This window comes from Cupressus sempervirens, chromosome 3 (assembly GCF_028749045.1).
Source record: "Cupressus sempervirens isolate cs-2001-9-10 chromosome 3, ASM2874904v1, whole genome shotgun sequence".
In the NCBI taxonomy this organism is placed as follows: Eukaryota; Viridiplantae; Streptophyta; class Pinopsida; order Cupressales; family Cupressaceae; genus Cupressus; species Cupressus sempervirens.
This window is the reverse complement of record NC_143120.1, coordinates 1044872355-1044895950: the sequence shown is the minus strand read 5'-3', so window position 1 is coordinate 1044895950 and position 23596 is coordinate 1044872355. Positions and strand designations below refer to the sequence as shown.

General features: G+C 37.1%; 1 protein-coding gene across 2 annotated transcripts in view; it reads right to left on the bottom strand.

The window, feature by feature from the left end:
* The window catches only part of MCM8 (minichromosome maintenance 8), a 274571-nt gene that overhangs the window by 213391 nt on the left and 37584 nt on the right, over positions 1–23596 (bottom strand). The window contains exons 4-5 of one of the 2 annotated variants that reach the window (XM_089822938.1): positions 23294–23516; positions 22993–23156 (exon numbers count right to left, since the gene is read on the bottom strand). The exons of the other annotated variant lie outside the window; for it this stretch is intronic. Coding sequence (XP_089679064.1) covers positions 22993–23156; positions 23294–23516 — 387 coding nt within the window. The remainder of the gene's footprint in view (positions 1–22992; positions 23157–23293; positions 23517–23596) is intronic. 2 annotated transcript variants of the gene reach the window in all.

Genomic DNA, 23596 nt, shown 5'->3' with positions numbered 1-23596 from the left:
ACTTTCTTGTCCACTCACACGCATTCCTTGTCCTTGTCCTTGAAGACTAATGTTTGTGCTCTCAATGCCAAGTGTTGATAATGTCAAACTTGTATAGGGCCAAGTCAGAAATAGTCCCTTTGATGTCCCCTCACTGCGTTGAACACTAGAGTCCTGATAACCTATACTTTCTTTCCCTTCAAGGTGCTCCTTCTCAACATCTTTTCATCTTCATTACTAGAGTAATCTTCTACATTATCACTGATCAAATTGCCAACTGAAAATTCAAACTAATCTTTAACGGGGTCCACAACTGTCTCAACAGTAATATGTACTCCATCTATGTACATTGCAGTGTTGTCCAATTGATCTATAGAAATTGTGTTGTCCTCTATGTCCATTATTGTAGTGTCTTGCTATGATGGCTCTTCTGTTGTCGTTGCTGGTTGCAAAATATCAGGCTTACTCAACAGTTGATATATTGCTTTTTCTGTTTCTCGCCTCACTTCTTCATACAGTCCACCCATTAGTCTTATTTCTCTCATTTTATCTCTCAGGAGTGGATTCAACTTTTACTTAATTCTCTCTAACTGCTCATTATTATCAATAACACAAAATTTATGAATAGAAAGTTCTTTCAACTTTGTCTCTTCTTCTACTAACCTCAGCCTTTACTTGTTCAATCTCTCATACATCTCATCAGGAAAAGTTGCATCTAAACTGATAAGAGGTGTCCTAAACTTGATTATATACTTAATAATTGGTATTTCCAAATTTCTCTTTTGGTTCACGTCATAATTGTCATAAAAATTTCTTTAACTTTTCCAAATTACCATCATTCATAATCATTTCATTCAATTTACCAATTTCTGGCTTCCATTTCTTCCTCTTGCTGCCACTGCTTTGCTCTAGCTGATCTTCCTTAGGTTCATCTTTAGGCAATGAAATTTGCCCTCTCATATTATTGACCGGTGCTTCCTCTTGATCTTTTTCTTTCCTTGGTAGGCAACTACTATCTTGGGTTACTTCTTGGGTCCAGGTCTTGCTGCCATTTCAACTATTTTAGGTCTTTTAGGTGTGTCTTCATCTTTCTCGTGTTTGATCTCTACTTGCAAAATTATTGTCTCAATAACTGGTGGAGTGGTTCTGGTGACTCTCTTTGTAGGTGTTGTAGGTGAAGATTGGACGTGTAATCTTCACATCATCCTCTGATGGTTTTGGAACTTCTGTTGTCAAAGGTGTAGCATGTGTAGGTGCAATAGGGGTGCTAGGTGAAGCATCTATAGCCAATGGCTTAACCATCATGATGTATGTTTGTCCACAAGCCTTTATGTCAAAAGTTGTTTGCTTTACATCTTCCCATTCTTGCTTGCTCATCTTACAAACCTTCAAGATATTTTTCATTACACTATCCACCTTTCTCTTTGCTGCTTTGCTTGTTAAATGTTGCTGAACATCACTTATTTTCTCCTCATAGGTTCCCCATCTATCACATTTCTGATCTCTATTAGATTCAAGAATTTCTTTAACACATTCATCAATCATCTCTTCAGTAACCTCATAGCCAAGTGGTTCAACATTCATGACTCTAGATTCTACTGCCTCGATGCATGTTTTGTCAGTTTCAACCATAAAACAGATATCATCTCTGTACTTTTCTACCACAGATTTCGGAATCCTTACTCTCTTCTTCATCTCTGTCTGAAAAGATTTAACCATCAAAGTAATTATGTCATTCATCTTCTCTGCTGGAAATTTTCTGAAACAATCTATTGTCAATTCCATTTCCATAGTACATTTTCCTGAGTTCCATTCAGAAGAAGGCATATCTAGAAATCTCTTTACCACATGAAAGAAAAGATATGTAATCAAAGACTCAAATCTAAAACTTGTATAGTTGTCCCTCTTAATTATTCCGATATCGTCAAGTAGTTGTTGCTTTAGAATCTCGCATAGGTCAACTTTCACTTTGTCAACACAAATTTTGTATGCAGCGTGGATGAATCACCTCATCTTCCCTTGAACTATAACTCATCTTGTAACCCATAATCTTGCTAATGAATCTAAGATCCGTTTGCATTATCTTGCTCAACATCATACCTCTTCCATTCCAACTTGTTTCAATATTCTGGTGAACTAATTTCTTCACATTCTTTTCATTGATAGGAATTATCCCTTTACACAGTCTTGGCACTTCATGAATAAGGTCACTTGTAATTTTCACCAATACATCTCCTACCCATAATATATTGTCATAAATTCTGCTTAAAATTATCCTAGACCATTATTCATTTTCAAATTCCTCAGAAAAGACGTATTGCAGAATGTTTTGATGCCTTCGGTGTTTGTAACCTTCCTTAAAAGTCAAGTCATTGCCAAAGTCTGTAAGCATATTCAAATCTTCTATGGTCTCAAACTTACAATGAATATATGCCCTTACATCCTCCATGAATAAAACTCCTTCAAGTACTTCTTTGTTCAGATCTTCTTGATGATTCGGTTGTTGCTTCACAAGATCTTGTTCCTCAGTAACTTCATATCCTTTAGATGATTCTCTTTTTACATATCCAATCCCTGTTTTGTCTCCAATGTTCCATAATCTGCTCATCAAGTTTTTAGTGCTTGAATATAACTTCGCAAGATGTTGCTTAGTTTTTGTAAGTTCTTGTTTAATAATAATGTTATACTTTTCAAGTTCTGCATTTTGTAACATTGTAGTCTCAAGTTCATATATGTAATGACCCTACTTAAATCTGATTGGAAACTTTTGATTTTTGGCCTTGGAAAATTTGTCAAACACTTTACATACAAGGGTCATATGACTGATATAACATTTCAGTTTGCTTTAATGACTCTTTTCTGCAATTAGCATCAATGAGAATGCTTGCAAGAAAACTCAAAATTGACTAAACAATGACCTAAAATGAATGTGCAACTTATTTTGACAATATTCAATGCATATATGTGACTGAAACTGCTTGCAATATGTAGCTACAGCAACTAGTAATTATGACAAACACTTTGGATGCAACCTAAGATGGCATTAATGCACTTACAGCCAAGTGGCATTAATACAAACACTTGGTATGCAAAATTATAACATTATTTATGCCAAAAAGAGAACCTACAGCCAATTAACATTTTGTCAAACAATTGGCATGCAAACTAATAAGCTGATCATGAATGATAAAAACATCTTCAATTACAACTATATCAGACCAGCAACTTACGTCTCTTTTATTGCACATACAATGTCAACTACAATGCTAGTATGAAATGGCCAAGACTCTTGGCATTACAACATATGCAAACTATGTAATTTTCTGAGTACAAATGCAGTCTTAGTATGAAATCTAAAATGCAATATATATGCAACAATTGACTTGAGAAACCTGGTATACAAATTGTAGAAGAGTTGGAGACTTGATTGTACCACTTGTTGATGATGAAGACCCCTCCAAATGAAGAAATCGACTCCCTTGAAGTGTCGCCCCTATTCTTGCTTGGCAATACTTTAGATAAATAAATGCAAACTCTAGGCTCCTTGAATTTGTCCTTGAAATAATTGTCTTGGCGATAGCAATTGAATGCAACAATACCCAGAACCATAGGATGCTTCAATGATGAGCTATGAACCAAAATGTCTTGTCAATGGTGCCCTTTCTATAGTATATCAGACCACTGAAATTATTTACCAGCAACCTAATAGCTACTCCAAAATACACCAGAATAATTGCCAAGCTCTCCCAAGATGAATGCTCAAATGCCTACAAAGAACAATACCCGAATGAGGCCATACAAGAAAAAATTTGAATATGATATGCAAAATTGTCCTCTATTAAAATCTAAAAAACACTAGTAACTATAACAGCAATGTGCAATAAATGAAATCGACCCAATGATGAATTCGAAAGCTCCAAAATGCCTCCAATATCTGTAATAGATTTCCTCAAATCGATACCACCAAAATTTGGCCAAGGGCCATAAAATTTTGTTTTAAACTACGAGTAGAAAGTCTGAAGCAACTTCCTCAACTTTGCAATAATTCAAGTGATATTTCACACCCTCAAAATTGCTCACCAATCAAGAGTTTTCATTCTCAATGGCCAAAGACAACTGCAGAAACCTTAGGCTCCACAACCATCAAACATCAACATCAACAACAACAAATCTGCCTGGTGAGAATGAAGCCCAGGATGCCTATTTATTCTTTTTCTCCACTTTCTCCAAAAAAATTTAGAACATTATTTTATTTATTAAGTGACTTTATAAAATATTTTATAATTCAAGTCTCTTTATTAAATTAATTAAATATAAATTTACCGTTTAATATTTATTTATTTGATAATTTTATAAATAATTAACTTAATACCAATTTTTTATTTAATTAAAATAATTAATTAGTCATCCTCATAAAATATTCATTATTTTGGACAACTTAATTAATTAGATTAATTAAATCAAATTACCTCCAAAACGGGGACATTACAAGATATCACTTTAGTAAGTATGGATTTCAGATCTGTATTCTCAAATCTCAAATCTAATTGACATTTCTTCTCATCTTCAAATTAGTAATTCCAAGCTCATGTTTCAGAATCTTGTTCTACTTCTTAAGCCTTCAAACTACTTCACAATTCTTGATTTGATCATGTAACTCTTTCTTTTTTCATTCTAGTGCTTTCAATCTGCTCTTTCAATTTCAATATAAAATCTTGTGCACCTTTAAGTTTGATCTTCTGTGTATTTCTTTCTTCAGTAACTGTAACAAGTTCCTCAAGAGCTTCTTCAAGATTCTTCTGCAATCGTTCCAAATACATAGTGATCTTACTCTAGCTGTTAGGCTGATACCAATTGTTAGGAATAGTGAATACTAACAGAGGGGGAGGGGGGGTGTGGGGTGAATCAGTTTTCGGCAAATTTATGCCCAACTATGGATATTATTAACAGTCTTTAAACTTGCATAGATGGTCAAACTAAAAAAGTAAACTTAAGCATAACACAATGAAAGTCATAACACCATTATTTGTTAACTAGGAAAACCCTAGCCAAGGGAAAACTTGGGTGGGGATGGTACCCACCAAATGATCCACTAATCAAAATTATCTTGTGAAATATATTGACCCTGTTAGGAATCTATTACATCTATATAGTGTATTTGTCTTTGTTAAAGGACTAGGCCTTATTAGAAGCCTCAAACCTGGTAGGAGTTATTATTATAATACAAAAGGTGTAAGATGGGCCCACTCTCAAACATGCATATACAACTGTACAATGGTTATTTATGAGATAGATACAAAAACCTTTCACTATGTTGATATCATCAATATCTTATCAGTCTTTGTAGTTCCTCTTCAAAATTATACATAAATTGCTTTGCTCTACTCTGACATCAAATTCGTATCTTTATCAATCTTACTGAGTGCCAAAATAAACATCATATCATTACAATACAATGTCATACTTTGCTCAACAAAATTCCTTTCCTTCATACCAAATCTTTTCATAAGTTGCCCTTGTGCTGCCTTGCACATTACCAAATTTTCAAATAAAGTTCTGCCACGAGTGGGTTAACATCTAGGATCTCATTCCAGCCTTGTTAAGCAATTAATTGGGTAAACCAAAAGAATCCCTTAACCAAAATGACATTATACTATTGTTTTCTCTATTCTACCCTGGAAACCTGTAACTAGTAAATCTGCCATATCTCATGCAAAAATTAATATTACTCTTAGCGCTCTTACACGTGTCGGATACGGTCCGTACTACCTTCCCTCAAGTGCGTCAGTCTTCAAGTGTTTCCAGTAAAGTACGTCGAACCAAACTATATGACTGTTCACTATTTAACTTTAATATACTTCGATTGTCGTCGATAGAAACTGTGTAGCCGACGAGCTCATGTTGTCGGTAAAGATTTTGTAGCCGACGGGTAGATTAGGATTGTTATGTAGCCAACGAACCCCTTCGGGAAGGTTCGGCAGGAAATATTTATACCCCATCTGGGATCATTGTAAATCATCTTATCATCTGTATGTAATCTCTTGGCATATACGAATAATAAAAGGAGTATTGTTGTTGTTGTTGTTGTTGTTCTTGTTCATTGTCTGTGTGCGTTAATCTATTTACCCCATGCAGTAAACATTTGGCGCCATTGCCCGATGGACCTAGAACAAAGGCTGGAATGACAACTAATGCCTAATCAGTTAAACAAAAATAAAAATAAGCTGAAAGACAGACGAAATCCGCACAGCTCAAAGAAATTTAATTTTGGCACAGCAAGCCGAACACAAACGGAGGTTTCAGAAGATTGCCGACGGACATCGAAGCGCTGAGGAATTGTTGGAGGAGACTCGACAGCAGGTGGAATTGGTGGAAGAAGCAAGGGAGGAATTTTTGAACCTATGTTCGTCGAGGGAAGAGAATCCAAACGGAAGCGAATTAACTCACATGGCTCGAAGTGTCGAGGGAGCACGAGCGTCGAGTGAACTCTTCGTCCGCGATACACTTCCAAAATGAGAAGACCCTTCTTCACCAGAGAACACAGCTGTTGGAGGTAAGACAACTGTTGGAGAGAGCATTGATGTGGGAGTGCAGACCGCCAGTGTGAGAGTGCAGATCGCCGGTGTGGGAGTGAACAACGCCAATGTTGCAAGACCGAACAACGCCCGTGCACAAAATCCAATAGTGATGACGGGACCAAAGGAAAAGTTGTTGAAGTTTGATGGCGATGGTACGGCCGATCTAATCCAACACTATAAAACATGCGAAACGATTTGGAGGGCAAATGGCATAACCGATACAAACGAATGGGTTCGGCAATTTTCGGCCACCCTACGGGGTGTTGCAATTGACTGGTTCACCGATGCAGATCCCCAAAAATTAACCACTTGGGACAACCTTAAGGAGTTTACTGTCGAATTTCAATTGCTTCGCGACTACAATGAGATTGTGGCGAAAATATACAACACAAAGCAAGGGAAGAATGAAACTATTTGAGTATACGCCTGAAAATTAAAAGACTTGATGAACAAAATGAAAAATAAGCCAGTCGACAGACTGCAAAAAAGATGGTTCATTGAAGGCCTGCACTCGAAGCTGCGAAAGAAGATGAAGATTGCACTGCCATCGTCATACACGGAAGCGTACAATCGAGCAATGAACCTGGAAAGTGAGCAAAAGATGAAAAAGAAGAAGAGTAGCTCCTTTGAGTCAGACGACAATGCATCTTCGGAAGAAGAGAACAGCGATGAGGAAAATAGCAGCAAAAAAGTTTGAGCTCTCCAGAAGGACATGATCCGGATGATGAAGGAATTTAAGAACATGCAAAAAGAAATGAAGGGAATTGACCTATGGTGCACGAAGTGTAAGACAAAAGGTCACACCAAAGGGTCCTATCCAAAGAACCAGTTTTGCGACATCTACCAGATCATGGGACATTCCACAAAGGAATGCCCCTTCAATATAAAAACCCGAGGACCTCAACAGGTGTTCCTGGCACAAGAGGCTTCCGCATCTGGAGGGAGCGGAAACGCAAGTACGAAGGGTGCCACATCCGGAGGATATAGGTATCACGAGGAGCGCGCCTAAGGCGCTGCCCAGGACCCCACGAGGGCGCTGCCCCTCGACTCCGCTGGGGGCGATGCCCCCTAGACCCCTAGTCATTGTGGTTATCAGTCGTGGGACGTGTGACCAGTTGATGAGACCTGGAGTTGCTGCAGGCATAGTGTGCCAGAGGTGGAGAGAGCATTGGAGCAAGCCTTTCAAGAGGGATGTTACGCTTTGAGGCACTTGGAGTAGATTTTGGACATGAAGCTATCTTGGTGAATGCACAGAGAGTTCGGGAGGAGTTGATCATCCAATTGAAGGCAGTACAGCGACACATGGCTTAAGGTACCCAAGAGTTGGAAGCAGAGAAAGCAGCACGAGTGGCTATCAAGGTCAACGAAGGAACCAGTATTGTGTTAGCAGATGCTAGAGATGCAACGTGGCTTGGAGACCAATTTGGTGTAGGCACGGGACGAATGTGAAAGTGATGTGACAGAAACAGATCTATCTTGTTGTAGTTAGCCATTTAATGTATTTTGTTTGTTAATTTGTCTCAGATATTTTGTAATTCTCATCCGGAGATGACTTTTCTTTTGGGGGGGATCATGTCGTCGTTAGAAACTGTGTAGCCGATGGGCTCATGTTGTCAGTAAAGATTTTGTAGCCGACGGGTAGATTAGGATTGTTATGTAGCCAACAAACCCCTTCGGAAAGGTTCGGCGAGAAGTATTTAAACCCCATCTGGGATCATTGTAAATCATCTTATCATCTGTATGTAATCTCTTGGCATATGTGAATAATAAAAGTTCTGTTGTTGCTGTTCTTGTTCTTGTTCATTATCTGTGTGCGTTAATCTATTTACCCCATGCGGTAAACATCGACAATTTTATACTTCATCTTTCATATTAGCTTTTGCCATCTCAAAGTAGGCTATATGTTTCCATAAATGACAACCCTAACACTTTACATTAGCCAAATTACCAACAATGGAATCCTTGGATAACCTTCTAGATGTCTGTTCCTCAAGTGTGTGTGTGATATTCATGGTAAAATTGTCATTATTTCTCTTGCAATTTGTCTTCTCATACAGCTGCAACTCAGAATAATCGTCATGCACCTCACATTGTTCCTTTCCATTTCCAATCACACCTTTGCAAATTAGGCCTAAGTATTCAATATTCCTTGCGAGCAAGTAGATTGCATAGGAACTCATATAGAACCGCTTTTTTTCTTCAAGCTTCTCAATTGTGCATTTATGTTGTCACTTATCATTCTTGCCAATTCATCATCACATCCCTTGTTGCTATCTCCTTTATGAAGCAAAATATCCAAGTGTCAAAGAAGGTCACTTGAGGTGTCCCCACAACTTTGTTTAACATAAAAGTCACTTTATTCATCCTTGAAATCCTCACTAACAAGCTTCTATAATAAATTGGAATAATGTTTTCGTGGCTCACTGGTCCAATTCTTGTTAAAAATGTCCATACAAGCATTTGAATTCTCTTCATATAATACTTCTATACAAGCATTTGGCTTCTCTTCATATAATGCTTTGGCTTGTTCTTTGGTCCTAGTTTACATCCTTGGATGGCATGGAATTCCAAATACTTCCCTCATTGTTTCCTCATTCAAAAATGCAAACACCTTTTCTTTAGCCTTGATTGTTCTAGTGTCTGGTTCATAATTCCTTGCACACTTGGCTATGATTCATTGTACTAGATGGTTGAAAGGAATCCCGTTGGTTGATAATGTCTATTCTACATTGTGTTCGCTACTATCTTGGAAGGAAAATTATCCCTATATCCATATGTTAGTGAACAGATTTGTCCTCTCCAAAAACACCTTTACAATTGACTCTTGAATACCCAAAAGAAAGACAAACTTTGAAACTAACAATAGAGTCACTTGCAATTATCTTGTCAAGTGCTCTCTGAATTTTGAAATAAAGGTACAGCTCCCTCCTTTTGATTTACAATAAATGATTTTCTGGTTATGCCTTTAACCTATAAAGCAATAAAGGAATACTAGCATCCATTCATCAACATGACTGGATATTAAAATAAAAGTAGATGAACAATTTTAACTTCCTCCCTCAGAACCTTTAAACTCCAAAATACGTTTCCAATATGCAACAAAGGAAAGCTAAACTTTCACATGCAATTAATATCCACAAGAACATGAATCACAGTAGAGTAAACAATAGTATCTACTCCAGAAAGTTTAACATAACATATAAAACTATAGAATTTTATATACTTTGCCACAACTTCAAAAAATATATTCAAAGTTTTAAAGCATAGAATACTTAGGCAAAAATAGTTCTGACTTAATATTCTATGGAGAGATGAACCTTTCTAATACAAGATTAAAAAAAACTAAATTGTCTTCCCTTTCCTTCAGAAGTGCAGACTCCTTCAAAATGGGAGGAACCCATTTACAATAGAATTTCCTATTTTTAAAGAAATCCTACCCAAGCCATTTCTCAACTACCCTAACTCCCTTTCTTTTAAAATCCATTTTCCAATCCCGTACAACTTTTCCATAAAACCCCCTATTACATTAATAATTAATTCTTTAAAGGATTAATCATTCTTAAAATCTCTTTCCAATTTACCCTACCAATACTAATTATAATAATAATAATTAATTCCTTTAAAAAAGAATTAATTATTTTAAATCATTCTTTTCCCAATATAATTCTTCTACTTTCACCCTCATATTATAATTAATTCGTTATAGAATTAATCATATGAGAAATTAGAGTAATGGTTTAATAATTAATGACTTTGCATTTAACTTGAATATATTTAATTCATTAAAGAATTAAATAAATAATATAAATGCAAAATAATTTGTAAATTTTAAAGGTTTCTAATTTCTCATGTTGTTGAGTTAAGAGGGGAAATATTTAGGGTTCCAAAACCCTAGCTAACATTGGCTCTTTCTGGGGGCTGCATTTTGTGTCGGGATGCAAAGAACTCCGAAATCTCTAGCTCTCGCTTCAATGCTGCAATCCAGTGTCTGTCCTTTGGGCCATAAAGTCATTATTTCCCTTACCATTTGAATGAATATTGCAATGTATGCGGCGGCATCACTTTAGAGAGATCTTCAGAATAGAATCATCTAAATGTACCTCCACCAAGATCAAAAACAGCAACCAAGCCCTTCTCATTCATTCCATATGAAAGGGCAACTGCAGTTGGTTCGTTAATTATTCTTTTAACTTCTAGGCCTACAATTTTACTAGCATCCTCGGTTGCTTGATGCTGAGCATCATTGAAATAAGCAGGCACTATTATAACTGCATTGGAAATAGTCCTTCCAAGATAACAATTTGTAGTTTCCTTCATCTTTGTCAGGACAAAACCAATCTGACTAGGAGAATATTGTTTCCCATTTATTTCAACGCAGGCATCACCATTTGTGGCTTTGACAATATTGTATGGAACAATCTTCTGTTCTTTATGTGTTTGTGGATCATCAAACCTTCTTCGTATTAAACACTTGGTGCCAAACACAATGTTGGTTGGATTAGTCACAGCTTGACATTTAGCAGGGATACCAACAAGAATCTCTTCTTTCTTGTGCTTCTTCAGAGAACTTGGCCACTCAACTAGAGCCTTTAAGTTTCAACCCTATTGACCATCAATTGCATCCAATCTTCAATAGCTTTCCTATTGTTGATCAAGCCTGATAAATCTACAAACATATTACACACATATATACCACTGCCGTGTTTGAGAACAGAAGTTAGAATATCTTTATGGTTTGGTTTCCAAAATCCAGCATTTACTTCACCTCTCTAGATTCATAATTCTTCTTACAAACATTTGCGATACCCAAAAGCATTAGAGATTCTTGCTAATCTGAATATTGAGTCTTGGTGCACAATATGGCCTTAGGGCTCGGGACTATGGATGATCCACGTGGATGAGCCGTATAGAGGTTGCAAGTGAGAATATCACTATTACATTACATATTCTTTGAGTGCGGCTTCAAGCTTTGAACAGTCACGAAACTCTCCTAGTCCAGATCTGGCAAACCCGCGATGTCAACCCTAAATCATGGCTATATCAAGGATAAGTCTCGCTGCATAACATTATAATCAGATACTGTTCATGTCCGCAGTCTGGTGGAAAATGATTACTTCAACCTTTATCCATTGATCAAATAATGTCTTGTTTATCAAATAGCTTATCTTCCACAAAAACCTTGATTACATTCACATAATCAGAAAGTAGAAGTTTGTAAATCTCTTTGGTTGGCTGTCTCCATATCACACTTGTAAGCCTAATTAGGGCTTACACTTTACTGTGACTCTTCACAAAGATTGGAGGTGGTTTTTAGATCTTGTTTCTATATCTTCTTCAACTGGAATGCAAAAAAATATATTGGTTATCATATCAAACAAGCTTAATCTGTGGCACCTTCTGTAGGCCTCCTCTGACTGCTTATACTGCAATAAATTCAACAAATTTTTCATACAAACACTTTTCCGCATAGATCCATCTGTCATGAGAACACCAAACAACATGAACCTGTTTTCCACATTGCGAGCAGCTCTGTGATATGATGCTTCACTTGTTCTCACTCTCTCAATTCTTTCTGCTCCTTAAAATTCCGCGCTCCTTCATGTTTCCTGGGAGAGCTGGTAGAACTGTCAGTATCACTAACTTCAGATTTATTAGCAAACCCATTCCATTGCAGTAGACCTTCAATCCTCCATTTTCATGTTATTTCTCAATGGGTCTTCTACGCAGCACAACAGGCGATAGAGGAACAGGAAAACTTTTTACGGGAATGCCGAAATTGCAATTTGACTATACACCAGAATTTGGAATCCGATTGCTAGATCGAGGACCTAGATTCAATTGGCTTGGAAGAAGAATCTATTAGAACTTCCTTCCCTCGATGTTGGTGAGAAAGAATCTCGATCTGAGTATGTGGAACCTACCTTCACAAAATATAACCATCCATGCATGCTAAAGGAGTAAGCAATAATTAAAATGTTGTGATCATGTGCTCCAAATCTTTACACAAGTTCAAATATTTTGATGCCATACGCCAACTCTTTGCACTGATATCTCTAATGAATAAAGTTTGGAATCCATATTAATCTCATTAACAACAGACATTGTTTTCAAAGATCTTGGTTCTGAACTACTCTATCTCTCTACAACTGGAGGGCTGCTGATCACAAACATCCCATCAAGGATTACCTTCTGTGCTCTTTGGTATATGCATCAATAGGTGACCATAAGCCTAGAATAAAATCACAGGCCCATGCAGTGCCTTCGAAGTCCAAGCATCTATTTTTGATCCAATGCCACTTGTCCTCAAATGAAAAGGCATGATTACAACCAACTACAAGTAAAATCTGATCAATGATCCATGATTTAATAGATAATGCTTCCAAATTTATAGCCAATAGAAATACTCCTTTTTGCAAATAATTGATTTTTGACCATAGTCTAGCACCAAATATTTGTCTGCACATTTAGCCTTGTAGGGGAGTCAAACTGTTATGTGTGCAATATATTGAACAACACCCTTGAATATTAATTTTAATGAAGACTCCACATATTCACCAACTTCAAAAAGGTAAATGTAATTCTACATATAGGCTGTCCACCATGAATCCTTTTTTCTTTTTGAAAACCCTAACTTCTTGAAATAAAAGTGCAGAAATACCTAGAACTTTTGCACTTCCACGTTGTCAGGTGTCATTTGTGTGTTATCATTGTATTTCCACATATGGCCCGCAAGAAATAAAAATAAATTTCAAACAATGAATGAACCTTACAACATTAATAATGAAATTGGATGAGCACAAGATATGACCAATCAATGGGAGGCCTTTATTTCTTGAAACTTCTTACATATGGATTAATTTGAGGAAAGGGAAAAGATTCAAGAGATGCAACTTTACTGAAGAGGAACAACAACAAAACAAAACACAACACAAACTCAAGCCAAAATTGCAAAAAGAGGGCGGTTATTTACAATGGGGAGGGTAAAACCCTAAAAAACTAAATGTGACCATTTATAGGTTGGAAAAAGTATGAGCCTTTCTGAATCAATTTTTGGAAAGATGAATATATATTTAGTTGAAGGGAAAACAACATGACCAAATTAAAGCTCATCTCATCTATGAAAAATGTATGCATGGGAGGAAAAATAAATAAAGAATTACAATCTCCTTCATTTTTCAAATCAACATCTTTCATAGAGGTAGATGAAATGCCAATAAAGGTCTCCATACCTTGAATTTCTTGAACTTTTGATTGCTCATGTGATGTTTCCACTGAAAACTGCTGCATTGATTCCTCCAAAGGAAGATAGTGTAAAAGATTTGCAGGAGTCTGAAAATATGTGAATCTTTTTTTTCCTCTTGATTCTCCCCTGAGTCCTCTTCAAGAGCTTTTTCTTGTTCATGCATCACTTCACCAATTTCTTTTTCCTCACACATCTCCTGTACTTTTTCTGGCTCTTTCACAAGAAATCTTCTTTGGATGAGGATAGCACCATAAAAAGATTTTTAAAATGCTACTCGCTTTGCTACATCCTCTGTAATTTCTTGGATTGGATTTTCTCTAAACTGAGGAATAAAAATAAACACATTGACATCATCTTCATTTCTTGCAGGAACCCAATCCTTCAAGATTTCTGGATATCTTTGAAATACCTTCTGGTATTCATCTTCAATAGAGCTGCCAACCTCCATCCTCGGGGAGGTAACCTTCAAATTTCTAGGAAAAGAAAAGCACTGGAACTTGCTTTCTTTCCCCAGCAGAGTCGCCAAAAACTGTTAGTGAACAATTTTTCCCATAAATGTTCATATATCAACACAGAGAAAAGAATGTAAACTAACAAATGAATTCCTATCCGAGGAACTTAGGAATTCTCTGCTTAAAATTTCTTCAATGGAAATAGGCGCAGCTACCTTTATTGCAGTGAAAGTTTTAACCAAATAAATTCAATAGAATAACTTTCCAAGAATGTAATCTGCTGGAGGTGTTGAAACAACTTATTTCATCTCATCAATACGAAACAAACTTTAATTCAAAAGAACCACTCAATTTTAATTATCAAAATGATCCACATAACTCAAAATTAAATCATCGAGCAGGCAAATTTCATAAACCAATTTCTCACAGAATTTCCAAATTCAGAGTTGACAATTTCAAAATCAATAACAGGCGCAGCTAAAAGCTTAAATAGTATCTATAGAAATACCAAAAAAAATAAGCAGATAATAGTATCCACTTACAAAGCTTTCAACCCAAAATCAAACTGTAGAATTTCATGTATCTGCTGAAATTCTGAAATGTTACTTCTAAACTGAAAATAAAACCATAAACAAAAGTAGTTTTGTCTATCGGTCTGCTGGAGAAATTCTAACCCCTTAAACAATACTAACTATTACATTTATAAGCATGGGGCTGGACTCAAGCCAAAATTACCCCGCCAGGAGTTAATTGTCTTTTTAAAATAACTAATAACTGAAATTGCCAGAAAACAAAACGGCAAAGAAACTGTAGCTAAGCAATTCTTGATCAGGTTGCGTTGTCTCCACCAACCACACCTTTCGCCATCTTCCACGTTTCGTAGGCAGTTGAAAAGGCGAAAATAACGGATTGATGTGGAAGACCAATGTAGGCGAGTCGTTGCTTCCAAATTTCTTTCATCTTCTTCAGTTCGGCAGCCTTTTCCTTGTGCATTTCCAAGTGCTTTAGATTGATAATCAACATAGCTTCAGTGTGCGCCACGTTGGAGAAATCCTGCTTAGCTGGTGTCTTCTTGTCCTGCCATTCTTGAAACTTCTTTTGGATTTCTTTGATTATCTTGTTTGATTGGGCAACGGAGTCATCTTCTCTTTCCATGAACTATTTTACAAACCACTTAAGGTCATTTTGAATAATCTGATGTATAACCTTAAGTTCTTGTAATGCTTCTTTAGTTTCAGATACCCCTTGTGCCAGTGCTTCATTCCGCCATTCAATGCAATCTTTGATGACGTACAGGACTTTTTCATCAAGACCAGCTACAGGGCATTCGGCTTGGAATTTTTGCAGCCAAATTCTGCACATCCTCTAGCGATATTACCACTTTTGCCCAGTTATTCTTCTCCTTTTCGTATCCTTCATTACTTACCTCCACTTTTTTGGCCATGTTTGATATCTCCTTTGAAGCATGATCTAAATGTCCAATGTGTTTTACGATGTTAAGCAAAACATCTTGGACCCATTCACCCGCTACTTTGGCTACTGCTTTGCACTTATGCAAATTCTCCAATGATTGCTGATTGGTCGCAGAGGATACATCAATAATGGCTGACATCTCACGGATTGGCTTTGCTTCAGGATGCAAGATAGCGTTAATGTACTGCGCCATATTCTTTATTGTTTCCTTCATTTCTTGCTTATCTTGCCCATCTTTCCATACCCTGTGCGCGATCTTTTTGTTAGAAACTTCAAAGAAATCTATATCTACTTCACGGTTTCCTTTTCCCAAATCAACTTTTGTTATTTGGAAATCTTGAGGCACTACAGAATCACGAGAGCTTCCATCAGGTGGTGGAGCTATCTCTACTGCCCATCGAGTTGGACTTTTGTCAAAATTGATTCTTGCTTCGGTCCTTGCTTTTTTTACTTTGGGTGCCTTACCAAGGCACTTACTGACCAGGTCGTCAATAGGCATAGATATTGGGACTATACTTCTCTTCTTCTCCATTGATGTCTCCAGCCATTTAGGAGTAGTTTGATCCTTTATGGTAGCAAGGGAACATTTAACTAAGGGGAGATTACTTTCCTGATTCTCGGTAGCCATTGGAAAATTCTGGGATTCAGGTACATTATCTGCCATAGATAGGTCTTCTGCTATTTTCAAGTCCACTGTTATGGTGTTCTTGCTTTTGACGGCTAATGCCTTCTTCGTGCTGGAGCGGGTTACTCTCCTTCCTTTTGGAGTTTCTTCTTGAACTTGAAGTTGAAGTGTTTCCGGAACTGCTTCAAGTTCAACTTCAAGTGGACCTGCAACAGAATCAGGGACACTTCGATTAGTTTGCTTATGAGCAGTCCTTTTATCTCTGCTTCTTGAAGACTTCTCAGAAAAGCTGGGAGTAGCCGCTGCCTTTGATTTTATCCATTTGGCAGTTCTAACTATTACATCTTTGGTACGGGCATATACATCATTTTCTTCCCTTTTCTCCCAATCGATCTCAGGGATAGGCATGCATTCAATCTGGTCCATGTAAAATTGATCAAGTACATCTTCAAAATCATCATCTTTCAGCCCATAGGTATCTAACTCCACATTAAACATGACGACCTGCTTAATGGTCAAGCGTGACCATAGCCTCTTCCTCATTTCAAATTCATTATGACAATTCACCTAGAAATCCTCTAATTGCGGGGAATGAAAGAGAGAGGCCACATTTTTGACATTGTTTCTAATAAAGCCGGTGTAGTCAAAATCTAACCGAGAGGTGAAAGACTTAAGACATAAGCGGGTTAATGATTTGGCTAACAATATGGCTTCTTTCAAACTGGGGCATCTATAATGTCCAATTTCAATCGGGAAGAATACTAAAGAGGATTTTTTGGAAATTTGAAAGGACTCAACAAGAGAAGCAAACTGCCTACACATCTCTAACAACACTATAGAATCTGAACAATAGCGTGGTAATTTCAAAGGTTCACCAAGAAAACCACCCACTCTGATATATGTAAATCTGGGAAATTGAATGAAATAACAACCATAAATTTGCACAACTTGCATGGCTTCTTCTGACATCCTATCGTTTTCTCGACCTCGTAGTTCAAATACCAATTTTCCTAAAAAAACATCATTGACTTTCTTAAACTCTTTGCATGCTGTGTCTTCCTAGAGATCTCTGTAATATTGGTAGATAGGCATGTCATCTACCCAAGGTATATGTGGAAGATAGTCTCAATCTTTAGATGCTGCTAGGGTATAAATCAGATAAGAGGACAAGAAAAATGGACCACAGTTGGTAACATCTGTCAAGCCCTTATGCAAGTTCTCTGCCATTAGGTCTGACCAATCAATGAATTTGACACCTTCAACTATCTTCTGTATGAAGAAGTACATCCAAGACTCCCAGTGGAAAGCATGTTCATTTCCCTTAATTCTATTCAGCAGGAGTACAATGTCTGCAATTTTCTTGATGAAATGCTCGATGGTCAATGGTTTAGGCAACCTAGAACCTCCCTCTGCAGGCTTCAAGAGCCAGGACTGAGCAATCTTAGTGTCGTAGCTGGTTTTGTTTGCGGCATACAGGTGCTCAGTTTCTTCGAACGTCCATGGCTCATAGGGTTCTTTATGAGGGATCTCGAGGGCGGAATTGACACTGTTTCTGTTGATTTTGACAACTACTTCCCCCGAGGCTTTCTTAATGCATCTTGAAACAGGGTCATAATGGTTTGCACATTCGAGGACGAGTTTTGGGTATGGAATTGCAGCGGGAAAGGCGGCGGCTTCTAATAAACCACTATCAACTAGCCTTTGGTAGATGGGACTCGACTGGGTGTTTTTGGTTCTTTCAATAATCTCAGATAATTTTTTATTAACCAAAAACGTATCACGAATTTCAGGCAAGGAACTGAGCAATGGCGGCTTCTCTAACTTGGACATTTTTGGCCAGAAAAGTGTCATGATCGCTATAAAAAACAAGTCTACAGGACACGGCTTGAAATACTTTCAAAACAAAGAAAAGCACAATCAAAATGCAAAGGGGACTGGAGATGCACTTACAGTTTGGCAAAGACACAGCCTGAAATTCGCCTTTCTTACCCAAAAGTGTCGAGATTTCTCTGAAGAAGATGAGATGAGTGGGAAAGGGTAAAATGCATGTATTTAAGGAATGATTTGCACAGAGGATCGCAGGACAGATTTAGCAAGTAAATGCCATCATTACTCGTTCGTGTGACATTCATTGGAAAAGACACCGCGGGTGTTCTGTTTTAAATACCCCGTCAAACCCGCACGTATTTTCCCACAACAAATAATCATGAAATGACATTGTTAATACTCCATCAAATCTTGCCAAACCCGAACACGTACTGCCTTAAATTTCTCCGCTTATGACTTCAAATGCTTTGGGAAAATATTATGTTGGGACCCACCTTGGAATGGCTCGACAATCTTTGATCTGCATACAAAAAATCGTTAGCGGGCAAAGCCAACACTGAACTTGAAGTTGAAGTTTTGCGTGATCGGGCTTCAACATCAACTTTGACTCCAAGTTTACAAAGGTCGACTCGAGAAAACAAAGTGCGCTTATCACATGGCAAGCTAACGAGACCTTGAACCTGAAGTTGAAGTAAACTACAACTTCAAGTTCAACTTCAACGGGAAGACTTGGGACCGAAACATGCTAGGATGCGACAAAAATTATAAGCTCTAACACCATACATTCTCCTTCTCAATTTTTTCATGTCCATGTGCTCTATGTTACTATTTGCAACCTGCCCCCATTTAGATGTCATCTAAGATTCTGGATAAAATCAGTTGGATAGCCTCTTGATCAATATTGTCATCTCTACGGTACCCTTACTCTCTGTCATTTCCCTATTCAAGGCTCAAAACTAGCAAGCATTTAGGGATTTTAAAGGAGACAAATTTCCAAGTTGAAATCCTTGCATTGATCTACGGATTAGTTAATGAATTTCACACCTTAGTGATCTAAACCAAAAAAAGCTAAGTTGCTGATTTGGGTTCAAGCATAGATTCAAGTTCGGGGTTCGAGTTCGTGAGTTCGAGCAAAAAAATATTTTTCCATTTGGGTTCGTGGGTGGGTTCATGCATGGGTTCATAAGTATGTGTATGTGTGTGTGCAAAAAAAAAGAGAAACGTGCATAATTGTAAAACTAACTTACTAAATCATTTCATAGTATGAATATATAAATGTTTTTGATCATTGATCAATGCCAAATGTCAACGATAAACATTAAATATTCGCTCATTAATCTATGTTCATGATTGTAAAGAACATCATACATTGAATTACTAAATTGCAAGATGAAATTTCAAAACATAAACTAGTTCATCAAATTGACATATAATAAAGTTTGAAACATAATTATGTATGACACAATGTTTAATAGTTTATCAATGATCATAGACTCATAGTATCAAAGATGCAAATGCCCCTCAAGGGTCAAATGGGTCATCAAAAAATGTGGGATCAATGGCTTCATCCCCAACTATATCTACATCTAATGGCTTCATCCCCAACTATATCTACATCCTTATCATTGGAACCAAAACCGGTTCCACTAGCCCCAGATGTTGTCACATCCTCCTCCTCATCCAACTCAACATCTAGCAAGGCAATTCTAATTAGATCCTGGACGGTCATATCCAAGTTGATAGTCTCGGGTAATACATCCCACAACTTCTCTGGCTCCTTGTATTTTGGTTCTTTGCGTGACAAGAGGTGTCAATTGTTGTGAATATATGCCAAGTCCTTCGCTTTCTTCGAACCCAACTAGTTACGCTTCACTGAGTGGATAAAGGAGCATGTACTCCAATTCCGCTCAACAATAGAAGGGCTCGCAACCGAGAGAGACAACTAACAAAATTTTAAAAAGTTAGAAATTGTAAATTATTTTACAATAGGAATTTAAGAGTGTTGATTCTAGCACAGAGTCCATAGCATCATATATTTCCTCCAAACAAGGCTCATCAATGTCGGCAAGCAGAAGCATAGACATAATGGGCTCGGTGAATTCTAATACATAATCCACCCTATTCCAAAAATCATCACTCAAGATCAAATCTTTTACATTTTTAGCCCTTTCTATATCAAGTTGCTTCCATCCACCCCATTGATTGCTAATAACCATTTGGCACAATGCTTGTTTCACTCTCGCAAGTGGTCTAAGGATGATTGTGTGTGAAGAAAACCTTGTTTCAGCAACCTATTACCATGTTAATTCAAATTGTAAGTTAATAACACATTTCAAATATGTACATTGTAAACAACATGAAAAACATTTTATTAATTTATGTAAAGTATGACACACAAAGATAAATGAAACTAAATCAAGTATAAAATTTACCTTCAATAATTCGAAGTGGGAGAAAGTTCTAAAAATTGCTTGTGACATATGGTGATTTGCTGCAAACATTTGGATCTCCTCACCCTCCTTATACAATTTTTTGACCATTCAATTTGGGTGCCAATTATTTTCATTACCAAGTTCAAGGAGTGGACAATGCATGGTGTCTAAAAGATATGATCATAACATGCTTCTACCGAAGCACCTACAGCCCTACAAACTTTAGCATTATCCCTTATTTATTGGACAACATTGTCAACTCCCACAGACTCTATGGATACAATGAGAAATCCGACAATAAAATTTGCATCATTTACCTGCCCTTCACAATCAACCGCCCTTAAAAACATTGGCCCCTTGGGGAGACAGCAATCACATTTGTTAATGGACAGTTTTTGCAATATTCCCATCCATCAAAGACAATACTCAACCCAGTTTGGATCCAAGAATCTCTTATTGGTTTGAGAAGGGTGTCTACATTCTTTCTCTCACTATGTAATATGGTGGTTCTCAAGTTTTCATATCCAGAGCCTCAATAACCACGAGGTGCTTCATTTATTGCTTGCAACATCTCTCTCCAATATGGTGATCTCACTAGATTGAATGGAACACCATTTGTAAAGAGGCAACGCCCAACCTTTATATCAGCAATTTCTCTGAATTCATTTTTAAATACCTTATCTAATGGACCTATCTTATAGGATGGGGGTGTTTCTATTTCTTCTTCATCCGTAGAAGGGGTAAGTAGGAAGGGATGTTGTCTAGTGGTTGTTTGAGAGGGTGGTGTTGGTGGTTTTTGCCTTGTTCTATCTTTTATCCCCTTTGACACTAGCTTATCAACCTCTTGCTATTCTTTTAACATGTCTTCTATTTGAGAAGCTGGCAACCCCTTCTAATCTCCAGCTGGGAGCCCCTCACACATGCTAATCCCATGACAAGTAGGGCCTATGAAATGTTGTTTAACTCGGTAATATGAGCTTCTATATTAGGTTTGGTGAAAATTGCATTTCCATATATACCATCCCCCTTTAACACATTGATCAATTCTTGTTGTATGCTTCCACAAAGGTCAACTTTTATCAATTTTAAATCTTTGGGACCCCTCCCCACCCACTAAATTCTGATTACTCATTCTTGCAATCTATAACAAAAATACATAAATAAAATTTCAAAACTTTTACAAAAACTTGATCAAATTTTAGAACAACAAAAAGACTGAAAACAAACTATCAAAGATGCAAAAGGAAGGATCAAATGCATACCAGGAACACTCAACACTGATTGTTGGAAGGATTTGAGACTCCACAAACAATCTCTACAACCTTCTCTTCAAACACGCAAAATGGCCACACCAAAATGAGAGCAAAATGAGAAAGCAAATGAGAGATTAGATGAATGAAATGTTTCTTATTGGGCTTCTTTTAGGGTTAAAAACAAAAAAATAATAAAAATTTGATTTTTTATGTTTTTAAAATGACTTTTTTGGCCCCATGGGCCGCGGGTCCGGGTGGATTCCCCATAGTCTGCCTAGATTCTCCCGGGTCGGTGCTTGCGCGGACCCGCAATCCCCAAGAAGGACCCTGCCCAAACCAAGGCTCAAATTTGGACCCAAGCTCCAAGGTCTAATCCCGGCATCTAGAAAAAAAGCAATGACAAACATGAACAATAAAATAAAAACCCTAGGACATGAGAAGTTTATCAACACTTAGCCAAAAGTGGAAAAAGAAAAAATATCATCATTAAAGTCTGATTTCTGAGGACAATATGAATAAGTCTAAAGATAAGCCATGGAATTGCGTCCTAACAACTTGTGAAATTCGCACTTATCGAACCCATAAATTAATTAGTGAATTAGGAATCATAGTTATGACTTCACTGAGCCTTAAAATCGTATTATTATACATGCCAAGTCTGAAGACATTCTTGTAATACACACCCTTTTGAATGACAATTTTCCAACACTTGCTGGCACATGCTTGGTAAAAATCATTTAATGTACATTTTACTTAAGTCATTAAACTCAAAACGGGGAAATTAACTTAAGTATTTTGACTTAGAGTCACTTAAATTACATAAAAAGATTTGCCCATAGTGTAAAATCACCCTAAGTTGCAGAAAAAGACATTCCCACAACTTAAAAGTAGAATAGACCACAAGCCAATGATTCTAAAACTTACCCAATGATGCTCTAAATCCTCTTCCTCTTGCCTATACAAGGTAAGACTCGTGGCTCAAGTTGGGAACATTATAGTGTGTGCATAAAATTACCAATTTCAGAAAGATATGTTTGGATCAAATGAAGAAAATGAACAAATGGCAATATAAGGCTATGAGATTTCGAAACAAATAGAAAAGATCTTAACATAAAGATCCACTATTATACCTCCACCAACATCAATATCAGTGTTAATTACTTTGACAATCCCACAAACTGTAACCACATCACCAGGTATGCATGCATCTACCAGGTCTTCGGTTAATTCACACTCTACAGTTCGTGGCATTCTACCCTCTTCATGATTTTCAGCCTGCAAGAGCTCCTGTATTCTGCATGCATTATGGCATACATCAACGCTTCTATCTTCAGATTTTCATGCAGTGAAAATTTATTTTTTACTCAAGAATACTCTGTAAAATAGGTCAACTACTAGTTATTGCCAATCATTAAAAACCTGAAAACAAACCTAATTTTCTGAAAATCGAGTGTCTGTGCAGTAGATCTGACAGGAAGAAACACTTTGCTTTTGCAACCATGAAGAATGCAACTTGTTGGTGGGGAGTATTTTCCATCAGAAAAACGACGTGGGATGGTTGATCCACATTTTGTGCACACAAAATTCATTTGTACCACCAAAGGTTTCACTACACTCATTCTTACAACTGTGCCACGCACTGATACAAGTCTTCCTGCAGATTTCTTTTGAAAATGAAACTCACTGTGCATGGTTCAGGTGCATATAAATATTGGAAAACATTGAAAAGTTTTA